We start from the raw sequence: 25,736 nt of genomic DNA on the forward strand, positions 1-25,736 counted from the left end.
CAGGACAGACCTGACTCCCCTAGCATGTCTCTGGTGCAGTAGATGGTTAATGGTTTGCATTCTGATTTTTCATTATTTAGTTTGTATCACAAGAGTTTGGAGTATTCCGCTATTGTGGACATTAGAGCCTTTATCCAGGACTTTGGTTGTTCTGTTATTATCAAAATGTCATCCGCGTAGGCGGCAAGTTTTACTACGGGCCCCTTGATATCGATCCCTTTTATGGTGTTGTTTAGCTTTATGTCCTGAATGAGGGGCTCGATGGCCAGAAGGAAGAGTGCCGGCGAGAGCGGGCATCCTTGTCTGGTTTCTTGGTGGAGATTGAAGAGGTCTGAGAGTGAGCCGTTTACCGTAATGCGGGCTGAGGGAGTTTGGTACAGGGCCATTAGCATTCGGATATAATCCTCCCCTATGTTAAAGGTCTGCATGCATTGTTCTAGGAAGGTCCTTGAGACTTTGTAGAAGGCCTTCTCTGCGTCTAGTGCTACGGCTACTGCCGGCTCTGATTTAGTGGAGAATTGTTCTAGTATATGGCAGCAAAGTCGTGTATTGTCGCTGGACATTCGATTTCGCATGAAACCGACTTGGGTGTTACTTATTAATTTGGGTAGGACCGTGTTAAGTCTGACCATTAGAATTTTGGAGTAGATTTTACAATCCACATTGATGAGGAATATGGGTCTGTAGTTTTTCAGAAGTTGGTGATCATTTCCCTCCTTTAGGATGACTATTATAGTTGCCTCTGTAATGGACTGCGGTACCTTCCCTGAGGATGCCGCCTGGTTAAAGACCTTTTTCATGGTTGAGGTTAGTGGGGTTAGGAAGGATTTACAGAAGTCAGCGGTGTATCCATCTGGCCCAGGGGCCTTATTTTTTTTTTAATGACGTGATATCCATTTACATTTCCATGCAGTTGATTTCCTGACCCAGTCTTGCTGTGTCTGCGGGGTCTAGCTTTGGGAGTCTCAATCTGTCTAGGTATCTTGTGCATTCTCCTCTGTTGTGTGTCTGTTCTGTTTTGTATAGTTCTGAGTAGAAGTCTTGGAATGTCTTGAGGATTTCTTGTGTCTTTGTGCCAGTAATTTCCCTGCTCTGTTGGTTTCGCAAAGGTTAAGTGCTTTGCATTTGTTGAACCACAGCCCTGCCCTTTCGCTCAAGATTTTATTGTATTCGTACTTGTGCTGTGTTAGGGTGGTTAGGAGTGCCTTGTCATTTGTAGCATTTATGTGTCCAGGTTCTAACTTTTTTTATCTCTTCCTCAAGTTGGGTTATCATTAGACTAGTCTTTTTGTTTATTCTTGCCTTAATACCAATTAGTTTACCTTTAATTGTTGCTTTTAGGGTCTCCTGTAGTGTGTTGATGCTAATCTCTGGGGAATCATTGTGGGATAGGTAGTCCGCTATGGCTTCCTCAATTTCTTTTTTGTTGCCTGGGTCTGAAATAGTTTCATTGTTGAAGTGCCATATTTTTGGGATCGCTTCGTTGTGACAGCCACTAAGTTTCAGACTAATGGCTGAGTGGTCAGAGGCTAGTCTTGGTGCGATCCCGGAGTCTTCTATCAAGTGTGTGTGTGTCCCTGATATTAAAATATAATCTAGCCTTGTGTATGAGTTATGTGGGTTGGAATAGAAGGTGTAGTCTCTAGTATCAGGGTATTGTAGTCTCCATATTTCTTTGAGATTGAATTTGGTGCAGATGTTTTGAAGTGTTGCGTGGGAGTTAGTGGGGTGGTGTTGGCAAGATGACTGTCTGTCTATTATGTGATCTAGTGGGATGTTGAAGTCCCCTGCTACAATCGTGAGTTCGTCCTATGGGAGTTTGTCTAGTGTGTCCGACACTTCAGCCCAGAATGTAGGGTCGTCTGTGTTGGGGCCATATCTGTTTGCCACATGGAATTGCTCCTCTCCTCCGGATAGGTTTGTTACAAGTAGTCTGCCCTCCTTGTTGTGGGAATGGGAGTCTATAGAGATCTTCGATCTCTTGGATACTAGGGTCAGGACCCCCCTCTTCTTTTTGTCTGCTGGTGAGCTCTCTAGTTGCGCTATCCATTTGGCTCTGAGCAGTTTGGTGTCTTCCCTCGGTTTCCTGTAGTAGTATTATGTCGCTTTTGGTCTTTGCTAGGTAATCCACTATTTTCCTAAGCTTGATGGGATGGTTAGGCCCTTGACATTGAGGGGTGTTAAACTGAGGTCTGCGGCCAGGGTGAGAGTTTTGTTATTAGCCATCTAGTGTATTGAGGTGCAGTAGTTCTGTGTGCCCAACACTCAGGGGTCTGTGCTGCTCCCTGATTCTTAGGATCTTTGTGTTACCCCCTTTTCTTATGGCTTGGCATGCATGTTCTAATGACCAACATATGCAGTGACATACAAGGCGTGGAAAGAAGAAAAGAATAGAAAATATAGAGGATAGCTGAGATATGCTAGTGCGGCTCCCCCCACCTGCTCGTCCCTCCCCCCTTTCTTCACTCGTCTGTGGGAGGTGCGACAGAAGGATCGCCATTCCGCCTCCCGGAGCGATGTTGTTATGTAAGTCAATTTGAAAACTTCACTGTAGCTTTGTACAGTAGTTCAGCCAATGGTATGTTCAGTGTTCGGTGTTACGTACGAGATAATCAAAGTGAAAGGATACTTTGTAGTCCCTGAGTTTTCTTTTTTTCTGTTTCGGTCTTACCCTCCGTTTTGCTATTTCGGTGTGCTGGGTGTTCGATAGTGTCGCCCGTGGGCGTGAGGTAGTTGTTGCGATTTAACAAGTCGAGATTTGTTATTGGTGTGGTCGCCGGACTCTGTGAGGTAGAGATGTTGTGTAGGCCTTGATGTCTCTTTGGCTAATATGTACATTTCAGCAGCCTGCCCCCCCGTTGTTAGGTTCCGGCGAGGGTCCTCTCTTCGCTAAGCTGTGTAGTGAGGTGTCCATGGCTTGAATTTCTGGGCCGTCTAGGTAGCGGGTCAAGTCTTTGGGGTCTGTGAAAAAGTGTTTTTTCTCTTTGTCTATTATCTTGAACTTTGCAGGAGCTACGAACGACAATTGGATGTTTTTACTCTTGAGGTTTTGGTGTAGGGCTAGAAAACCTTTCCTGGTATCCACCGTGGGTTTTGAATAGTCCTGTGTAAGGATGATCTTGTGGCCCTTCCAGTTGATCTGGTGGTTTTTGTGTGCATAGTTTAAAATGTCCTCGGTGTGCTGCGATCTCAGGTGTTTGCAAACAATAGGTCTAGCGGTTTGGGACATTGATGATTTGAAAGCGGGAACTCTGTAAGCCTTGTCTAGCTCGAATTGATGGATGAATTTTAGATTAGTGAGCTTGGGGATTAGGTCTTTTAGGAATGTGGAGCAGGATCCCACCACATCCTCTGCCCCTTCTGGGATTCCAAGTATGCGTATGTTTCCTCTGCAGGTCCTGTCTTCCATCTCCGCTGTTTGCTTTTGGAGAGCCCCTGTTACCTCTGCTAACACTTTCACCTCTTTGTTCGCACTGTGGGTAGAGTCTTCTGCGTCGCTAATCCTTTGCTCCGCTGCTGCCAGTCGCATGTTCACTGAATTTAAATCAGCTCTGACTGCTGCAATCTCTAGTTTGATTGTGTCGGTGGTGAGTTTTGTGGATTTCGCCAGGTCATGCACCTCCGCCAGTTTCTTAAGTATAATTTCCAGGGTGCTTTTATATCTGGTTTTTGTTTGATCGGCGAGTCCAATGCCATTGGTTCGCCTTTGCTCTTCTTCATTTGTTGTTGCTGTAGCCTCATTTCTCTGTCTGCCATGTTTCTTGTCCTGCTATGTATGTTTCTTTTATCCTCTCTGCTTTCTTGGTATCTCCCACAGTGCGTTGTTTTGTTTGTTCCCTTCTGTTCCTGCTCCACTTCCGCTCTCTCTTCTTTCCATTTGTTTGAGGTCAAGAGGGGCTTGGATGATGACCTGCGGTTTCTCTCTTTGTCTCCCAGTGGTAGTAGTGTCTCAAGCTCTCTTAGTTTGCTTATTGTAACTTGTAGGTGCTTACCAGCCTCTCTGTCTTTTCAATTTGCGGCACTTGATTGGTCTTCTCCTCCTTGTTGTTCACTTGTTAAGGCTCTTGGCCCCTCTAGCAGCTGTGTATTGCCCGGTTGCTGCCTTCTGGTGTGGATATTCTGTCATTGCTGCTGCTAGACACTCTCTTGTTGTCTTGGTTGTGGGTCTAGATCTTTTTGCGTGTTTCTCCCTTTTTTAAGATTTTGCTTCGCCCTTCCGGGTCTTCTGGATGTTCCCCTTATTACTTGTCACCTCCTTGCCTTCTTCAGCCCCCTTCTGTATTTGTTATGTTCCAGCGTTCGCTCCTAGTTGTCTGTCCGCTCCCCTCATCCGGTGCTATGGTTTGGGGCAGGATGCGCGCTTCGGTGGCTCTTCCTGATCCTTCCTCTTCCCCAGCGCTGCCCTTCTTGGTGGGGCTCTTTTGATCACAGGATCCCAATGCGCTTTGCATATCCCGGTCTTTGGGGCGTGTTTTTTAGTCAGAGGTGATGTGGCGTCTCGACTCTGTTCAGCTTTCTTTTCCTCTGGACTCAGCAAGTTTCCCGCCATCTTGTTTCCCCAAACCTCCTACTTTATTTTTGAGTGCGTTCTTGAGCCCGGTTAAAAAAGCCGGGGTTGGCGGGGCACTGGGTTTCCAGTATCCGGCAGTTTTTGCAGGACAGGGGCGGGCGTGCAGCCTAATGGGGTTCCCTGGGTGTCTGGCCCGAGCTCATCTCCTGCGATTTCGGTTTCTCTACGCCCCCTCCTCACCTCCGGTCGTTATCCTGGCTGAGTGCGCACTGTGGTGCTGTTCGCAGGGACCCCAGTTCGTGCTCACCTCCCGCCCCTTCCGGCGCCTCGAGTTTTTTCCTCCTTCTGACCAGGTTTAGGGGCGCTGTCAGTTTTGTGTGCCTTTGCTGTTCTTGTGGGAAGCCCTCCGCCCAACTCAACTTTCGTGTGGATCTGGTTAGTTCCTCTTACTTGGATGCCATCTTGTCTCACTTGCTCTCGGGCTGTTGCGCATCTCAGAGAGCTTTTTCTTCCCTTCTGAGCTCGACTATCCTGTACGGGTCGGCAGCATTACATGGCGCGGGCAGTCTGCCAATTCGTCAGGATGACTATCTTCAAATTACAGTTAATGGTTTCTATAATACCCCATATGAACTCCTTCAGTGGTAGGTTGTATATCTCAGGATTTAAAAGAGTCGGAAAATATTACAAGCAACAAGTGTGTACTGATGGTTTTCTGAAGTGGATAATAATCACTTTGTTTCGGAGATTCTCGTACCTCTGTTCCGCCGATGTTAATGCCAAGATATCAGTCGGTCAACCTGTGTAAGGTTATATATTCTTTATCAAAGAAGAAAGCAATAGAAGCTGTTCCTATCTCCACGAGATAAATACATATTTTTGTGATAAATCAGAATCCAGAAGAGGGGCTCCAAGTAGGATTTCAAACCCATCCTAGATGTTCCACTATCCAGAAAATGGACCAGGAGAGAAAGATTCCATGGGCTAGCACTCCAAAAAATCGTTCTTCATTGCAGAAAAGTAAACTGGATATGTTGTGTGGACCTTGAGGAAGCTAAGAAGCATGCACCATTTCTACTTGTGGTTAAATCACATTTCCAATATATGTTATTTATGGTTCTCCCCTTTGAGCATCTTGAACCTTTTCTGGGTGCATGGCAGAAGTGGCAGTGCATGTATTCCAACAAAGATTTTATTTTAACCATAATTGGTTGTGTGGCTCATCAAACCAGCAATCCAGTCATGTTGGTAAAAAAGGACCTTCATTCAAAAATCTTCTTACTACACCATGTTGGCCAAAAATCAGTTTCCAGAAGTCCACCGTTTTAGTGGTCCCGACCCTGGCATACCTGAGAACGATTCTGGATACAAGACGGGGGAAAATGTTGATTTTAGGGCAAGGAAGCAGAAGAACAAATAAAAACATTCACCCCCAGTCAAGAGATCTGGGTTAAATCCGGAAACAAGCATCCTTGGACCGGTTTCGGGGATTCACCCCTCATCAGCCAGGATAGCTTGGCAGTTCGGGCTGGACTTTTCCAAAGAGGTCCAGGGTCAAGGATGATTTGCATATGGCCAGGTCTAAACTGGGGTGGCATGGTGAGCAAAAGATGGATTTAACCCCGATCTCTTGACTGGGGTGAATGTTTTGATTTGTTCTGCATTCCGTCCATCAATTGTGTGTATTTTACTTTCTTGTCCTAAGTGTTCCAGGTATGCCCAGATGTGGGTCCTGGTCTCACTGTGCCACTGGATTCAAGCTATCCTGGCTGATGAGGGGTGAAACCGCGAAACCGGCCCTAGGATGATTGTTTCCGGTCCAGGGAGGACTTGGCTTGGGAGTTCGGGTGGACTGTTCCCATGAGGCACAGGGTCAAGACTGATTTGCATATGGCCAGGTCTAAACTGGGGTGGCATGGTGAGCAAAAGAATGATGGATTTAACCCAGATATATTGACTGGGGGTGAATGTTTTGATTTGTTCTGCATTCCATCCATCAATTGTGTGTCTTTTGCTTAGAAGGATGAAGTGGCATACATTTGGGAAAATGGCCATCATCTCAATATTTTTGCAGAACTAACAGCTTGCCAGATTACTATGTTCCTAACTTCAATGGGCACTTGCTTTGCTATTGTAAAAGATACATGCACGTGATACCTCAATAGCAGAGTCAAGAAGACCAACAGACACACCGAGAAAGCAATTAGGATGAGAGACTAGAACTGTCACAAGTGACCAGGTAATTCGTTTTATGGAACTGAAAGAGGAGCAATTTTCTCAAAGAGTACCGTTCTTCAAAGTCCTCCCTTTCAAACAATGGTGATGTATGCCTCCCTGTTAGTCTGTGGAACTGATTTATCAGTACAAGACTTGTGGTCACTGAAGTATTGCTTTTATCACATTCATTCTTCTGACTATGAGGGCCATCCTCCTATCTCTAAAAACCAATTATGTCCTAGTTGTGTAAGAGGGGAGAGGATGTGGCATAGAGACCAGAGCTGTCATATTGGGAGCTGGGGATCCAGGTTCGAGTCTCGGCGCAACATCCTTTGATTCTGGGCAAATCTATTAATCCCCCGTAGCCATGTACAGTGCCTTGATACCCACATGGGTGATAGGTTGCACTATATAAATCTACAAACTTACTAAACTTACTTACTTTAGACAGACAGCACTACCACATTGCATAACGTAAACTGCAGTGCAGTATTGAATCAAGATACCTGTCTCTGGAAATGCAAAAGATCTGGACCTGACTCTCAGTGAGAAACCTGTTAATAAAAACAGTCTGACTCCTAGATGTATAGAATCAGCAAGCAGACTTTCTGATGATGGTGATATACTTCGGGGCAGCTTCTTGAACTAGGGGTACCCAGCGGCAGATCCATTTGGCACAGCTTGCAGTGCCAGCTGCCCAAACTTCGATCCCAGGAGGTGGGAACCAGGCCTCATGGTCAAAGCCCATTTGATAGACTGGTTTGGGAAATTAATATATGCCTTTCCTGTCATCCCTCTGATAGGCTTGATGCTATTGACGTTAAAGAACTTTCGAGCAACAATGATTGTCATTGGCCCTAAATGGAATAGGCAGTGGTGGTTCCCATGCCTGCTTCAGGTGTCTCTAAAACCACATAACAAACTGCTTGCATTTCATATCCGTTAACCAGCCTACAAGCCCAACTATTCCATCCAAACCTACCATTTTAATGGTTGGCAGCATGTCACACAATAACAAAATATGGATACTTCATCTTCCCACAAGCTTGCATGCACATCCTAAAGGAAGTGAAGAGACCCTCAGTTAAGTCCTCTTATACTGTCAAACAGAAACAATTTTGTTTATAGTGTCTGCAGCACAGTTCTAATCCCATCTCCTGCCAAGAAGTGAGTCTGCCAAACTTAATGCATTTGATGAGTTTAAGCTGCGGTTCTATTCAGTCAAAGTCCACCTTGCAGCTTTAACAGCATACAGCACTTACCTCACCAAGGGCCAGATGTAGGTAGCCCTTTACCGATCGGAATCGGCCGAAAATACCGATTTTCGGCCGTTTCCGATCGGTAAAGGGCTATGGAGATGTAGGGGCACATATTCAGTAATTTTACCGAATCGTTATTATTACCGAATCGGTAATAAGTACCGAATCGGTAATAATTACCGAATCTGTAATATTTACCGATTCGGTAATATTTACCGATTCGGTAAAATTACCGAAAATGCTATGTGGGTAGCCAATTTTCCATTGGCACATGGCTTACAGAATCGGTATTTTACCATGGAATACAAATCCATGGTAAAATACCGATTCCTGTGTACATGCACATCTGTGCATGTACACATGTGCCATGTGACAGACCGACGTGCCCTTAGGGCATGTCTGTGTGCCACATTGCACACATGCCCGTTTTGGGGGTGCTAGAGGGTGTCAAAGTGACACCCCCTGCACCCTTGACAAATTCGGTATTTACCGATTCGGTAAATACCGAATCGGTATTTGAATTGAATCCTATGGGCTTCAAGGCCCATAGGATTCTATAGCAAATACCGATTCGGTATTTACCGAATCGGTAAATACCGAATTTTTAAGGATTCGGTAACATATCCAGATGTTGGGACCTACATCCCATTTACCGATTTTGAAATACCGAATCTGTAAAATTCGGTATTTCAAAATCGGTAAATGGGATTTACCTACATCTGGCCCTCAAGTTTCCTATGGCAGCCGACCAATAAGAAGCAAGCAAATGACAGTGACAGTAAAGCCAACCAGTGGTAATCAATGGACATTCTCTAAGCCCATTGTTTGTAAACTAAAGGTCCAGCAAGAGACAACACATGTATTGTCTTATACAAGACCATAAAAGCAGTGGCAAAGCCAAACAATCTAGCTTATAATTTCAGATTTGAGCAGATTTACTGGTTTGCCAAAGCTGATGGAGTCTCTGACTTTATATTGTGGTAGATGCCGGGAGGAAGGTAAAGGGGAGCAGCCTGATAATCTGAATCTTTGCAGTGGCCTGGCAGCTGAATTTGGCTGCTAAGGTTGCCAAACGGCCATTCCTCTAAGGAAAATCATTAGAGGAACATCCCTTTGGTGTCCATAGCAATTAATTTGTTTTTCCTAAGAAGGGCTCCAATGTGACTTTCAGTGAAAACAAAATAAAAAAGTGTTAATTTCTATATGCAATGACGAATGGAGAAAAGAATTGTATGTGAGAAAAACTGTAATGAATTTTCTTTCCATATATAAAATAGTCCGTTGTACATTCTAATGTAAGCAGTTCCTGGGAGCTTGATGGATAGACCCAAACATCTATGCGCATGGATTCAAGATGAGTTTGACAATGTCTTATGCAAGTGTCTGAAAGGGAATCACTGAAGCAAGCCTATGGATCAGTGGCCTATCATAAACCCACGCAGCCCCCACGGTGGGGATGGGGCGAGCTCCAACGTGCTCCCTCAGCAATAGTGGTAGGTGGTGGACTGAGGAGGGGGCCCCACTCCATGCACTTTGCAGGGGGACCCACTATAGTTTGGGAAACAACCTTTACAACGCAGTCATTACATCGCAACATTCTTTACATTGCATGTCATTACAACACAGCCATTACATTGCATGTCGCTACAACGCATCTCATTACAATGCATGTCACTACAATGCAGGCATTACATCTCAAGTCATTTCAACGCATATCATTACAACGCATAGTACCCTTACACTATACGACACTTTCCCTACTGTTGCACTCACTGGAGTTAGAATAGTAATTTTTACTCCTACACTATTCAACACTTACCCTACTGTTGCACTCATTGGAGTTAGAATAGTAATTATCACCCCATAGTATCCAACACTTACTTTAATTGCAATATAACGGTATGCATTGTAATGGTATGCGTTGTAAAGGTATAATGCGATGTAATGGAATGCGTTGCAAAGGTAGTTTCTGAAAATGCGATGTAATGACATGCTATATAAAAGAATGCGTTGTATAGGATTTTGCGATGTAAAAACTGTGTTGTAAAGGCATGCATTGTAAATGTATGCGTTGTAACATCATACATTCCTCAAGTTCTGTTACACCACTGCTATGGATTGAAAGGATCTGACCCAAATCCCACTCACTCCCTGAGTATGTGTTTCTGAGGTCTACCCTGATGGCGGGTAAAGATTCTAAGGTTCAAAATCTTGGTAAGGTGTGCGGCTTTATGTGCTCTAGTATTTTTGTGTGTGCAATGACAACTGCCTCTGCTGCGGTATGTACAGCCTACTGTCCCTTGTTCTGGGCTGTGCCAGAGAAACTTGAATTGCTGCATTCTGTGTTCGAGAGAGAGAGAGTGCGTGTTTGAGTGGCATGTTTGTTTTGACAGCTCGCTCTGGTGATTCCATGTCACATGTGAACACATGGTCATCTTTTTGGTGCGCTCACTTTAACAGCTCTCTGTTTTTGAGATGTCTTGATCCAATGAGTAATTGTTGGAAATGTCCTGTGAGCACCCAGATATTGTTTACATTTCTTTACTCATGATTACGGATAAAAATATATTTTTAATTCTCCTATACAGCACGTTAACAGCCATACATATACATAGAACATTGTAAAATAAAATAAAAAGTAGGAAAAATGCAGTTTGGGTTCAGCCTAAAGATGTCTGTCTTCATTCACCCTCTGAGATAAGTATATCCCTATTTGAAAAAAATACATAATAAATACATTTTGTTTTCAAAATGCCCTGAAAATTATATCCATCTATCAGTGCATATTATCTACAAAGAAGAGTGCTGAATATTGATATTTTTTTCATTTAAAAAACATATCCCCAATAATAAAGCCTTTATTTGTTTATAAAATATATGCTGTGGTTGCTAGGGGAATTCTAGAGGGGCATTCAATGAAGGGAGCCAATTCAACTTCACAGTTGATGCTAGATACTGTGTGACTTATGGAATTCTGGACGCTCTGTCCTGAGTATCAGAGGTGTATGCGAGTAATTTTAAAGAATTAGATTGAGGATGATTATAAGTGTACAATGAGGAAGGATGGAGATGGACTTTGAGGACAATTGGGGTTAACAGGTGAGTATCTTTGAAGAGAATTTGAGAGATATATATAGATGCAGTGGGAGCTTTGAAAGGATGAACGTTGGAGGCGTCCCTTGAGAATCATTGGAGATGTCACTTCAGGGGGGTCGGATGCGGATGTGCACCTTGAAGCGAATGGTTGTGTTTGTACTTTCAGGGTGGTAGGATAGGTAGCTTGAGGAGGGTATGTGGTGTACCTTGGGATGAATAGAGCTTTTCTTTGAAGGTGTATAGCGGAAGAGGTTTAGAAGAGTAGGAGGTGTACCTTTAGGATAGATGGAGGTGTTCTTTGAGGAGGGATAGTGGTGCTTGTTAAAGAAGGCCGGACATTTTGACTGAAAAAGGTAGGAGGTGTATCTTGAGGAGAGATGGAGCACTATTTCGAGGATGGGTTTAGATATACAGTGAGATGGGTTGAAGATGCTTGTTATGGAAGGCTGATGTATTTTGAGTCAGTAAGCTTTCAAAGGATTAAAGCTCTTATTTGGTCTCAGTTTTGGTCAAGCTGTTGAACTAGTTCTGGGCAGCACTATTTCTTAATGCTGCAAGCAATGACGTGTTCTGATAATGTGAAGATGGCTGCTGTCCTGATCTGACACAGGCAGCGCCTTCTCCAATTCCAGGCACCTATGATGTCCATAGAAGTGGTTTCCAATCCATTCGCTATTGTTACTTTTTGTGGACTGCAGCTGAAATTGAATATAGAAACAATTTAACAAATTGATCATGAACCACAGTTTACAATTTCAGCTCGCCAATGGTAAATGCAAACGTTGGGTTCTCCTTCGGCGATTTCGGCTTACAGAAAGGTCTAGCAATGTTGCTAGATGGATTGTCAACCTGTGCCAATGCTGAGAGCCCTCACCAAAGTTTTAAGAGTGTGGGCATTCTGTAAGTGGTTGTGCCCAAGGTGGCTGTCACTGCCATGATTGCTTTAAATTTGAGGGTGCGGGCCTTATGGCCTGTGCCCATATTTGGCTCCCTTGCCAGATTACCTGAAGGTTCAAAGGTGCAAGTTGCTTTGCCCACGCTTGGTGCAATTGGCTCTAGGTCCATACTGTAGTGGGTTGACAGCACTTTGCAGGCTTTGCCGTTGGTAGGGACATTGACTCTGATGCTCTCTGTAGTGCAGCCTCCCACCCCAGATGTCTAGTGTGCATATCATTGACTCTCTTGCAAAGCACCTCACAAGCACTCGTGCATCACCTGTGTATTGGTGCAGTTCAAGCAGCTCACATGGCAGCACCAGTGAAAGGTGCAATGACATCTCTCGGTGACCTGTTGAGATTTGGTCCGATAGCCACGGCCACAGCACAGCAGCTCACAGCCATCAAGGCCAGGCGAGGAGCTGTTACACACACGTCCTGAGGTGCCGCTGGAGCCTGTCTTCCCATTATAGGTGCAGAAATTGGGGGACTTCTCAAAGTACACCAGGTCTTGTGCTGAAGGTGGCTTGTGCGTGGGGTTCTCGGGCTCGAGGTGATGTCCTTGGGCTCGGAATACACGGTTGCTGCCCTTGTTCCCATAGATGACACGGGATGCCCCATCAAAGCGGTCTTTCAGGAAGTCACCCACTGCCCTGAAGGTGGGGAGACGCATCCAGCAGGTCCTGAGCGCACAGGACCCGGACATACCGTGGCATTTACATTCTTGCTTCATCTCAGAAAACACTGTCTGAAATAAAGAGTGAGAAAATCATTAGGCATGAGTAAAATGGAAAGTCAGCTTTAACATTCTCTCAGTTACCAGTAGTTAATTGTTCGACCTACTAGATACACCATGATGAATTCTTCCAGGGGTACTGTCAGTATTCTATGACCTCAGAAATTTCAGCATCCTACTACAGTCTATGTCACTGACCCACACTTGGTTTGCCTTTGGAACCCGGGGTCAAGCCACGACTCAAAGGTCTACGCCAACTGCTTGTCGATGCACACCAAAGCGATTTGCAGCATGGCAGAGTAGGCACCATGCCGATTCTCAGTCCTGATCCCAAAGGAGATCTCGGTCCCTGCTCGGTAAACCAATCCTACGGATGATTGTCATCCCAATCCAAGTCATCGTTGCCAAAGTCAAAGAAGCACAAGAAGAAAAGGTCGAAGTGCACTTCAGCCTTTCCATGTTGGCGCCATACTTCCAGGCCCCACTCTACCTCTCCACCCGTGGAGCTGGTGGCTGGGTCTGCTCCTCGTTTCTGCAAGTTCCCTGGAGCTACCCCATCTCGACTCAAGGAATTATATGACTCCATGCATTCCATCTTTGGGCTGCTGACTCCCTCTGGCCTGCTTTTGCCCCCCACATAGCTGAAATGTGCCCCTGCCGGTTGACCACTGTGCTGGTGTGCCTCTGACGCCAGCTGAACTCTCTGGAACTGTTCCACTGCGCCAAAGCCTACGCCATTCCCAGTTCTCTCTGCGTAATTTCTGGCACTATCAACACCAATTGAAGAGGACCCTATTGTCCTCTCTTACTCCAAGACAAAGCTGCTCCACGTTTATACCGATGCTGCCTGGACCATGCCAACCTTTCCTGGACTTGCTGCCCTGGGTAGCCCCACCATCCCGGGAGGGGGGGGGGTGATAATGAAGAGGGCTATGGCCCCCTGAAGGATGTTCCCTACCAGGAGGAAAATTGGTTTGAGGAACTTGGCTTCTTCAGTGATCTCAACACCTCACCAGACTCACACCCTGTTTCTCCTCCAGGCCTCGTCTCTGAGGAAGGAGCATCAATCACCACAGTAATGCGCAGGGCAGTGGAGGTCCTTCACCTACAGCTTCCCCCAATCAAGGTCAATACCAATTTCTTGATAGAGGTGCTTCAACCGAGGGTAAGCACTGCAAAGTCCCTATTCCCATTTAATGAGGCCCTCACTAAGGTTCCCATGGTGGCCTGGGCTAAACCCTACACGGGATCCATTGCACATGATGATTGCCCCTTTCAACCACCCTGCCCCCCCCCCCCCCCCCCCGGAGGCCTGGTCTTCCTCACCCAACATCCCTCTCCCAAAAGCCTGGTGGTACAGGCCTCGACAGCCACATTTCACTGGAGTGCATTCCCTAACACACCCCCAGATAGGGAATCAAAGAGGCTGGATACCTTTGAGAAGAGTGTTTTCTCTTCTCCAAGCCTGATATTGTAATTTGTGAACACCACATGCCTCCTGGGCTGATATACCCATGCATTGTGGGACTTGGTTGCACAGCTGCTGTGCATGCTTTCGGAAGAAGGCCGGGCTATCTTGAACCAAGCACTGGTAGAATGCGGGGATGCAGCAAAGTTCACCATTCAGTGCGTACTAAACACCATTGACACACTAGGTAGCACCAATCACCTCAAAGGTGGCACTTTGCCACCATGCCTGGCTGAGGTCGATGGGGTATTCAGGAGATATCCAATCTTCCCTCATAAACATGGCCTTTGACGGCTACTGGATATTCGGTGATAAGGCGCACGTGGCACTCAAGCTCTTTAAGGAGAGCTGAATCACTGCCAGATCCAGAGGCCTCTCGCTGGGTTCCCGATAACAAGACTTCTTTACACCCCTTCTGTGAGTCCACAATTTCATTTTTACGCCCAGCAGGTTTCTCAATCCTTTTGTAGCCGGGGACATGGTTCGCACAGAGGACCTGGAACTTACACCCAGCACACTGTCCAATTGACAGTGTCTCTTGCTACCTTAGGCTCCAAACCTCTTTAGTGCGCCCTAAAAACAAAAACCTCCATCTCATTGGCAGGATCAAGCACCACCTTCCCCAATTGCAAGCTGTAACCTCATTCAAGTGGGTGTTCCAAATCATGAAGTGGGGGAAGTTTTTGGAAACCCTGCCATCCTTGCCGCCGTCCACAGAACGGTTGACAGAACACCATCTCTTGTTCCGTCAGGAAGTGCAGGCTCTGCTGGCCAAAGGAGCAATCAAGAAGGTGCCAGCATCAGAAGTAGGACATCATTGTTATTTCCACTACTTTCTTGTGCTTATAAAGGACAGAGGCCCTATACTAGATCGCCCTTTCAATGCCTATCCACAGAAAGAGAAATTCAAGATGCTCACCTTGGCTCAGGTTCTGTCTGCCCTGGAGACTGGATGATAGCGTTGTACCTTCGGGACGCCCTTCGATATTTCCACATTCCTGTCCTGCAGTCCCACATGTGTTTTCTGCGGTTCACTATATGCCAAGAGCATTTCCAGTTTCCTGTGCTCTCCTTTGGCCTCACCAGTTCGCAAAAGGAACGGTAGTGGTTGCAGCACATCTACGACGGTTAAGGGTCTCGCCCTTCACCTCCCTTGACAGCTGGCTTTAGTCAACAGGCGATGAAATAGGGAAAACTAAATAAATAAATAATTCTGATTCCGTTGTCTGTCCACATACCCCCAGCTCTGCCCCACCGCACGTATCTGCACAGACCGCTGCTGGCTGACAGTGGTGACCAATACATCACTTCTGGGTTGGGGCGGCCACCTGGGAGAGATGCGATCAGAGGACTCTGGTCTTCGGTGGAATCTCAGCTCCATCTTAGCCTTCTGAAGCTGAGGGCTGTCTGCTTCACATTTAAAGCCTTTCTCCCATCACTCAAGGGAAGGCTGGTTCAGGTGTTCATGGACAACACCAAAGCCATGAGGTATTGCAACAAACAGGTTGGAGTGCGGTTGTGGACCTTGTGTTAGGAGGCTCTACCACTGTGGATTTGGCTGGAGGGCCAGAACATTTTTCTGGTCGTGCAGCACCTGGTGGGATCTCTGAACGCCAGGACAGAATAACTCAGCTGTCAATGCCTTGCGGATCACGAATGGCATCTACATCCAGAGGTGGAGCAAGGTCTCGTCCGAGAATTTAAAATACCATGGCTCGATCTATTTGCCCCTACTGCGAACACGCAATGTCAGCACTTCAGAGCATTGGAGTTTCCAGTGTGGCTCTCGCTCAGAGATGCATTTCACTTAAACTGTAACCCAAGACTCCTGTACTCCTTTCTGATGTGTGTCATCGCACGGCTTCTGCCCTGGGTTCTCATGAAGATTGGGACTAACCAAGTCCAATACATCTTAGTGGCTTCGGACTGGGCGAGTAGAGTTTCTTTTGAGAGGGCCATCAGTCGCAACAGCAGGGCAGAGTCCTGCACCCGGATGTAGGCATACCTCACCTCCATGCTTGTAGATTGAGTGGTGACAGTTGAATGGCATTTATCTTCCTCCTGAGATTTCTGATGACATCTTGGCAGTCAGGAGTTTCTCAACAAAAACTATATATGCCTGCCATTATGCCAAATTTGTGGCATGGTGTTCCTCACGACCTTTTGATCTACTTTGTGCCTCCTTGTCAGAGGTATTGTTGGTTGTGCTGTTGTAAGCCCGGCAAAGCCTTGGCTTGAGCACTGTTACAGGTTACCTTTTGCTATCTCTGCTTTTTTGTGGTTGCCCAGTCAGTCCTCACTATTTAAGTCACCTGTTGTGACACATTTTCTTAAGGGCTTACAACATAAGTTCCCTCCCACCCCTTTTATTATGCCCCAATAGGATCTCAATTTGGCCCTGAGACTTCTTATGGGCTACTCGTTTGAGCCCTTACACAGCTGTCGTCTGAGAGTTCTGACTCTTAAGATGGCCTTCTTAGTATCCTTTACATTAGCCAGGAGGGTCAATGAGCTTCAAGCTGTGACCCAGACAGACAGGTTCTTCAGACTCATGCCTCCTTCCTACCAACGGGGATGACTCTGTTCAACTTCAGCCAAAACATCATGGGCCCAACATATTTAATTCCACCTCATCCATCTAAGGAAGAGAAGAGGCTCCACCATCTGGATCCATAAGGAGCGCTGTCTTTTTACATTGATCGTACCAAAGACCACCGGGTAGATGATCAGCTCTTTATTAGATTTAAAGGAGCAGAAGAAAGAAGGGCTGTGCAGAAGAGAATCATTTCTTGATAAATTGTACTTTACATCAAAATCTGCTATGCACTACCTAAGAAGCAGCCTTCTGAGGGCTTGCGGGTCACTTTTTCCCGGGCCAAAGCTGCTACAACTGCGGAATATCTATTGTCCTGGACATCTGCCAACCTGCTACATGGGTGTCACACCACATGTTCACAAAGCACTTCTGTTTGGACAGTCAGGTCTGCGGAGCGGGGCATTTTGCCTGTTGGGTCCTCCAGGGTTTCCTGGTTTGAGCCAGTTCCCAGAACCACCTCATGGGAGGTGTTGCTTGGGTATGTATTCTGAGGTGAGCTTCAAGCTGTGACCCAGACAGACAGGTTCTTCAGACTCATGCCTCCTTCCTACCAACGGGGATGACTCTGTTCAACTTCAGCCAAAACATCATGGGCCCAACATATTTAATTCCACCTCATCCATCCAAGGAAGAGAAGAGGCTCCACCATCTGGATCCATAAGGAGCGCTGTCTTTTTACATTGATCGTACCAAAGACCACCGGGTAGATGATCAGCTCTTTATTAGATTTAAAGGAGCAGAAGAAAGAAGGGCTGTGCAGAAGAGAATCATTTCTTGATAAATTGTACTTTACATCAAAATCTGCTATGCACTACCTAAGAAGCAGCCTTCTGAGGGCTTGCGGGTCACTTTTTCCCGGGCCAAAGCTGCTACAACTGCGGAATATCTATTGTCCTGGACATCTGCCAACCTGCTACATGGGTGTCACACCACATGTTCACAAAGCACTTCTGTTTGGACAGTCAGGTCTGCGGAGCGGGGCATTTTGCCTGTTGGGTCCTCCAGGGTTTCCTGGTTTGAGCCAGTTCCCAGAACCACCTCATGGGAGGTGTTGCTTGGGTATGTATTCTGAGGTGAGGCATCTGTGCTTAGAAGTCTTTATCAGAAGAACAAGTTACTTACCTTGGGTAATGCTTTTTCTGGTAGACTCTGTCTAATCGTAGATTCCTCACTGGTCCTCCCATCCTCCCCAATCTGAGCAATGACTCTTCACCCAAAAGCTCCTACTAGATTCTACACACTGGTCACACATCATTCAGTTGTGGCTCCATGTTTTATGGTGCAGAAATAGTCATAAAAGAAACTGATGTCAGTGCGCTGGGATGGCACATATATAGGCAGTGGCACGTCACTTCTGACGTGGATGACATTGACAAGAGAGCCGCTCGGCACCATCTACCAGCACACAGAGGTACTGCTCAAGATTTTCCAAATCCAGTCTGATGCCTGAGAAATATTCTAAGGTGAGGAATCAGTGGTTAGATAGAGTCTCTACCAGAAAAAGCTTTACCAAAGGTAAGGTGCTTGTTTATTATTAACTAAAACTCCTAAGCTCAATTTGGAGATTGATCCCAGCCAATTCCAACCAAGGACTTCAACAAGTCTTCCAAGCCCTGGTTATCTCCTGAATTAAATCTGGAATATCTACTCACTGGACTCACCGCAAGCAGGAAAGCCCCTTAATGCAGCTTTTAATGCAGCTGCAGGAATGGTTTTCTGACAATAGAAAATATATCACATTACAACTGCACTGATCCAACTTTAAATGTTCCCCTTGCAGGCATGTTGCATCTTCAAATAAGCCTGTGAAATCTTCAAAGCTCTGAAGGTAAACACTCCACATTATCTAAATGTAAACATTATGCTAACAGGAACAAGTAGACCTCTTCACAGCACAAACATGCTCCACCTACAAACACAACGGCATGAAAAAGTAAGAGTTCAAAACAACTATATTGCTTCTCGTGTTTTGCTACAAACATTTGGAAAACCTACCCTTGGAGAGAAGATGGGACCCGAGCCTTGCCTCTTTCAAAACCCACCTGAAAGCCTATTTACTTCGTAATACCATGAGACAAACTGAAATATTCCCAAGAAACGTGTAAATCACTCTCTAACATCTTTTGGGATATTGTCAATGCTATAGGAAAACACACAAGTAAAAAAGAGATATCAGCCACTCTCTATGGTTTTGCTGTATACACCGGCCTTCCTTTGTGGGCTTGTGTGAAGGAGTCTGCCAAGGGGGTGTTAGATTCCAAACACCATTTCTCCTTACCTTCCTATGTAGCACATATGCAGCTTTAAAATTCTATTTAAGAGACGTTTCTTCGAGTCAATCATAGTATATCAGAGTTCATTCCAACTTATTGTTACACTTTTTCATGAAGAGCAACTAGAAAAATAAATCTATAAAAGGGAGACTACCTACGCGAAATTTGAAGCAGTTAAGCCATATCCAATCAGAGGAAGGGAGGCTTATTTTTCTTAGGGACGAAACTGATTGACACACATTTGTTTTAGTAATGCATGCTGAATTATCTGGCTTGAATTACTCATAGCCATGGTTTGATTGTTTCTGTGTTGAGAACTTCCACTCTCACCAATGTAAGGGCTCAAATTGTCCTAACATTATTGTAAATTATAAAGGGTGTACTTTATTTTATATATGGGATAAAGTATCCACTGATGTACATTATAAGGATACTGCAAGGACCGAGGAGTACACCGGCTATATAGAAGAATGCTTAAATTCTCAGAGTCCAGCTATTTCATGTGAAAGAGATCATATGGCAACAATACAAGCAAGCCGGGCTGAAGACGGCTGGAATGCCAGAAACCGGTCCTCGCAAGCTTGTTTCCGGTCCAGGGAAGGCATGGCTTGGCAGTTCGGGCTGGACTGTTCCCATGAGGCACAGGGTCAGACTGATTTGCATATGGCCATGTCTGAACTGGGGTGGTGTGGAGTGCAAAAAAACGATGGATTTAGGCCCAGATCTCTGTACTGGGGTGAATGTATGACATTGTTCTGCATTCTGTCCATCAACTGTGGTTTTTGCATTTGAATTACTCATAGCCATGGTTTGATTGTTTCTGTGTTTAGAACTTCCACTCTCACCAATGTAAGGGCTCAAATTGTCCTAACATTATTGTAAATTATAAAGGGTGTACTTTATTTTATATATGGGATAAAGTATCCACTGATGTACATTATAAGGATACTGCAAGGACCGAGGAGTACACCGGCTATGTAGAAGAATGCTTAAATTCTCAGAGTCCAGCTATTTCATGTGAAAGAGATCATATGGCAACAATTCGCAAATAATAAAATTGGAATCTGGAGTGCAAAATTAAACACACCAACATGCAGTTACTAGTTTGTTGCAAAAATATTAGAATCCGTTTAATGTCAGTCAGATTTAAAAAATCCTGTAGATCCGAATGAATAGAAACATGCAGAAGGTTTCTGTCTTTCCTGTAATGAACCATAGCATGCAAAAAACACATGTTGCCATAAATATCTTCTTTCTACTGAGTACTGATCTCTGTTCATTTTAGAAAAAACAGATCAGGACAAAGAAAAGCCATGTCTCGTTTCCTTATTTAAACTGCAGCTGCAGTTAAGCTTTGTGACTTGCTTTTCACCGTGGCTGGTGAGTCATGTAGCAGACATTATGACGTTACAACTAAACTGTAATCATTTATTACAGTTGAGCAACTGCATCAGTTTGGTATTACAGGTGATTAGAGATGTCACAACTCTACTGTAATAAAGAAATTAGAGATGGACTTTTATGCAGAGATTGTAGGCTCCCATGTATTTTAATAATATGCTCACTGAGGATTCATTTGTTACTAGGAAGGCTCTCTCAGCCCATCATCACCTGCCCTTTCTTCTCTTTTAGCTTTTTCTCATAAGGTCCTACCTCTTACTTTTTATCACCCATGTATAGATCATCATCTGTCCCGCTGCTTACATCTCCCACTTGCTGTCAAGTATGACAGTGCTTTCCCCTTCAGTCCTGTTCCATCAGTGGCTTTCTCCTTCATCCTGCTCTGTGCTGGCCACGATCACACAGGTGAGCATTGCTAGCCGGCTTACCATTCTTCCAGCCTCGTTGTTGTGCCGGTTCATCAGGTAGCGCAGATCCCGTCCCCTCTCGCTGGAGTCCACAAATTCGCGGCCGAAGACCCTTCCAAAGTCAATGTTGTCACTGCAGCCCCCCCAGTGCCAGTCGGCCCCCCCTGGCCCCCTCCTTCTGTAGTCACAGGTGCAGGATTCTATGGAGCCCTCAGAGCAGGATCTGGCCACAGAGTGCGTCACGCCGGCGCTAGTGATTGCGAAGATGAAGGCGGTTTCCCGGCAGCCTGAAAGAGGCGAAAAACAAATTAATTGAGACGTTAGTGCTTGTAAGTAGGAAGGGGCCATTAAGCAAGCTTGGGGTCCCAAAGACAACTCAATAATGACCAGAGACCATTACATTTGTTTTTTTTTTAAATATTTCTCAGGCTGTATTTATTCTAAACAAGATTGGATCTGTAAAAACTCACACTCTTCATAAACAATACCTTATCTACATTATCTCTCTCTCTCTCTCTCTCTCTCTCTCTCTCTCTCTCTATATATATATATATATATATATATATATATATATATATATATATATATATATATATATATATATATATATATATATATATATATATTATCGTTCTCCACCCAAACCTTTTCTTGTAGAGTCAGAAAAAAGGATGAACACGCGGACCCAAAGTTCTTCGTGCCGTTTATTCAAACACCCTGCATCGATGCCGCCATGACGCGTTTCGGTCCCACCTGGACCTTGATCACATGACGCGTTACGTGCGGTGAAAAGACTTTTTAAAGTGCTAGTGCAAATCAAATTACATTCAGCTGTGCTGTGCCATAATTACTATGGAAGACAGACTATACATGCACAAAATGTTTTATATGAATTTGTATATGCTAAATGATTTGTTTTTTATCTGTTATGTTTAATTTTATGCTGTGCTTTTATGAGAAATTATCTCGAATAAAGCTTGTTCAATCAATCAATCGACTATACATGTGTAATATCGGCTTGAATGCTCAATAATATCACATTTAAATTCATGTATATAAATAGTTATAAAATAACCAATAAATAACTGCTTAAAATGCATAATATCTGGCATATACGTGGTACATAGATATAAAAAAGAAATATTTATATGTATATACAATTATAAATCTATTCATACAAATATTTATAAAGTTACAGTTAAATAAACATGTATAACCACTGTTCAAATGTACAAGCGGCAAAACTAGGTGATGTCCTATCTGAAAATTCTCAAATATATGTCTGTTTTAGTATGAGAAATATCAAAGGATGGATGCCTCAAAATAGAAACACCCAACCGACATTTCACCAAGTATTCACATTAACCATGTTTTAAATTTGCCAAGCATTCATTTACAATAAAGTCTATCAAAAATTGGAAATAACCATATCTTATCAAGAACTCTCAATAGTGCCCAAGTGGGCAAACACAGCATGCCAAGTCTAGCTTTTCGAAAGGACTGGCCGAACTTGCTAAAATATAAAGTGAAACCCAAGTGAAAAAAGAAAAAAACATCTCAAATTAAAATATCATACGTTCATAGCACACAGTTGTTACAAAGTTTCATAAGAAGAGATCATGGTCTGCCAAGCGGTCAAATTTCATTAGAGCTAAAATTACAAATAATCATTGATATAAAGCAAATTCATAAACATGTGTATAAATCCTCAGTTGCATTCAATCCAAAAGGGGATTTAGTATTTAGTTCCAATATATACTTGGTCTCAAGTAGACGGAGTGCACTTTCCCGATTACCCCCCCTGCGGGACAACGGTATGCAGTCTATAGCAAAGTAACTTAAAAAGGACGGGTCACTGCCATGAACCGCCTCGAAGCGCCTCGCCACTGGATACTTTTGATCTTTATTTACAATTGCCCGTATATGTTGAAGAACTCTTCTGTGCACAGGCAGTTTGGTACTGCCCACATAACGTAGTGCCACATGGGCATTCTAAAACATATACTACGTATTCTGTTTTGCAGGTGATTATTTTTTTATTTTCACTAGCCGTGGTAAAAATGGAGTATTGTACATCTTTACATTTTTCGCATGTTTGCATGCTTTGCAGATAAGGCATTTGTAGAATCCCTTCTGTTTTGATGACCAATTAGATGGCAACTTAATCTCGGGGCTACTTCTAACAAGACAATTGCCCATAGACCTAGCTTTTCTGAAGGTCAACTGGGGCAAACGGTTATGCTTGATTAGGTCCTCACCGATTATTGGGTCCCTTAGGAGCAATTTCCAATGTCGTTTAAGAATCTTCCTAATAGCCCCATGCTGTTTATTAAAGGTCAGGATGACTCTAACTTTAGATGATTCTATATCTGTATTGCATGGGTTTGCTTCCTTCGGGATTAATGTCTGTTCTCTAGTGAGAGATCTAGTCTTGTTATTTGCCTTATCAATGACTGATGCTTTGTATCCTCTCAAAAGGAATCTTTTTTTGCAACCTTCCTGAGCTAGTTTGCATTCCTCATCGCTGCTGCAGTTGCGTTTTACCCGGAGCATCTCCCCATAGGGGATGCTCTGGATTAAGTGCTGTGGGTGATGACTAAACGCATGCAGCAGTGAATTGCCAGCAGTGGGTTTACTATAAAGTCTTGTAGATAGGATACCATTAGATATATAAACCTCCGTATCTAAAAAGACAACTGATTCCTTACTCATCTGAGCGGTGAATTCCAGATTCAAATGGTTAATATTCAACTGCTCGATAAATTGTTTGGCTAACTCTTGCGACCCCCTCCAAATAATGAAAAGGTCGTCTATATACCTTAGCCACAGGGGTACATGCCTGTGTAAGATGTCCTCATGTTGCCGTTTGAGGACCTGCTCCTCCTACATTCTCTCTCTCTCTCTCTCTCTGTGTATATATATATATATATATATGCAGGTACACATATATATGCAGGTCGCCTTGATCACGGGATCAAGGCGAGTTTCCTCGCTGAAACGCGTTGGGTTTTGTGATTTCCATGACTTATCACGATGCTGCACTTTAAATAAATATGAACTTTTGGAAAAGCGCACTTTGCTGAGAACTGCTTGATTCCTGATCTTTTCAAGGGGAGTGCATTTTACGTAGCTTTGCTACGTTTTGTGGACCTGCATACAACGAAGGGGGACCTTTGCCCCTTAATGCACCGCTGTCACGGTGTCCCGGCGTTACAAAGGATGTGGAACTAATATATATATATATATATATATATATATATATATATATATATATATATATATATATATATATATATATATATATATATATATATATATATATATATATATATATATATATATATTATATATATATATATGTATATGTGTGTGTGTGTGTGTGTGTCACTTGTTAAAATCTTGATATGAAACAGAAAAAATATACAAAAACATTCCTAAGGCAAACCCCCTTTGTGTCAAAATTGAACTCTTGACTGAGCACCACCCTTTTGGCCTCTGCCCTCATCAGGACAGTCATGGCCCGCTTTACCCCAGACCTCTGGGGCAGAACACCCCACCTGCACGAGCTCCTGCCATGCAGCCATTCAAAACTAAAAGAATGCCTGTCTGTTGAAGTTCAGCTAACCCCCTCCCTCTGTTGGATCCGTCTCTAACGTCAGAACACCCCAAGTGTACGCCTTCATTTGCTCACCAACCCACACCGGTGCATTCTCTGAGTGCTAGGACACACATGTGTCTCTAATATACCTCAGCCCTGACCTGCCTGCAGCATTCTTTAGGTGTTAAGATCCAGATCATAACTACCAATGCATTTCAGCGCTGTCCTGCCAAGAACTGAGGTCCAGACGGCATCCACCAAGTCACCTAAGTCCTGACCTGTAGCACCCTCGCTATGCATTGAGACCCACCCTCATATCTAATGGTTAACTCTGTCCGGATCTTCAGCACCTCCAAAGTACTGATACTCACATACATCTGCAGTTGCCCTTCTGCCAATGCACCCGCAGCATCTTATGCTAATTATAGAGACTCCCTCCATCTCTGCAATGCACCCCTGCAGAGTATGGAGGCCCATGTGCTTCCACAAAATCCCTCACTACTGATCTGATCATCCTCTGCTGAGTATAGAGGCTCTTTCTCTTCTCTGCCAGTGCAACTCAGAAGTGATCTGCTGCACCCTTCACCACCCATTGAGGCTCATAAATATATCTGGCACTGCTCCCATCCTCATCTCTTCCAGTGCACCTCTGTCCTGACCTGCAGGATCTTTTGCTGTGAAAACCCAACCTCATCTTTGCCAGTGCACCTCTCTTCTTATCTTCAGCATCCTCTATGCCCTCAGCCATGACCAGCAGCATCCTCTGTTATGTATGGAAACCCACAGCCATCTCTGGCAATGCACTCTGACCCTAACATGCAGCATCCTCTGGTAAGTATAGAGACCCACAAGTTGTTTCCAAAGTTTCTAAAAAAGAAACCTGTAGCATCCTCAAAGTATTAAGACCAATACACCACGCTGCCAATGCGCTTCAGACATGACCTGCAGCATCCTCTTAATACTGAGACCATCAGATAGCTCTCTGCCAATGCACCTCTGATCCAGCAGGCTGCATAATATGCTAAGTACACAACCTGCTCTCATCTCTGCCAATCCAACTCTGTCCTGTTCTGTCTAGCAGCATTCTCTTCAAAGTGTCCAGGCCTCCACACAACTCAGCCAATGTGCTTCAGTATTTATATGTGGCATCCTGTACTAAATATCAAGACCCATGACCATCTCTTCAAATGCACCTCAGTCCTGATCCATTCAATCCTGCTCTTCCAGTTCTGAGACTCAC

At 44.4% G+C, this 25,736-nt stretch overlaps 1 protein-coding gene across 1 annotated transcript in view; it reads right to left on the minus strand.

Moving 5' to 3' along the window:
- Positions 1 to 12,001: 12,001 nt before the first annotated feature.
- The window catches only part of WNT1 (Wnt family member 1), an 85,258-nt gene continuing 71,523 nt past the window's right edge, over positions 12,002 to 25,736 (minus strand). Inside the window, exons 3-4 of the mRNA XM_086936479.1 lie at positions 20,920 to 21,185; positions 12,002 to 12,765 (exon numbers count right to left, since the gene is read on the minus strand). Coding sequence (XP_086792605.1) covers positions 12,277 to 12,765; positions 20,920 to 21,185 — 755 coding nt within the window. The 3' untranslated portion in view covers positions 12,002 to 12,276. The remainder of the gene's footprint in view (positions 12,766 to 20,919; positions 21,186 to 25,736) is intronic.

Source organism: Lissotriton vulgaris, chromosome 1_1 (genome assembly GCF_964263255.1).
Source record: "Lissotriton vulgaris chromosome 1_1, aLisVul1.2, whole genome shotgun sequence".
In the NCBI taxonomy this organism is placed as follows: Eukaryota; Metazoa; Chordata; class Amphibia; order Caudata; family Salamandridae; genus Lissotriton; species Lissotriton vulgaris.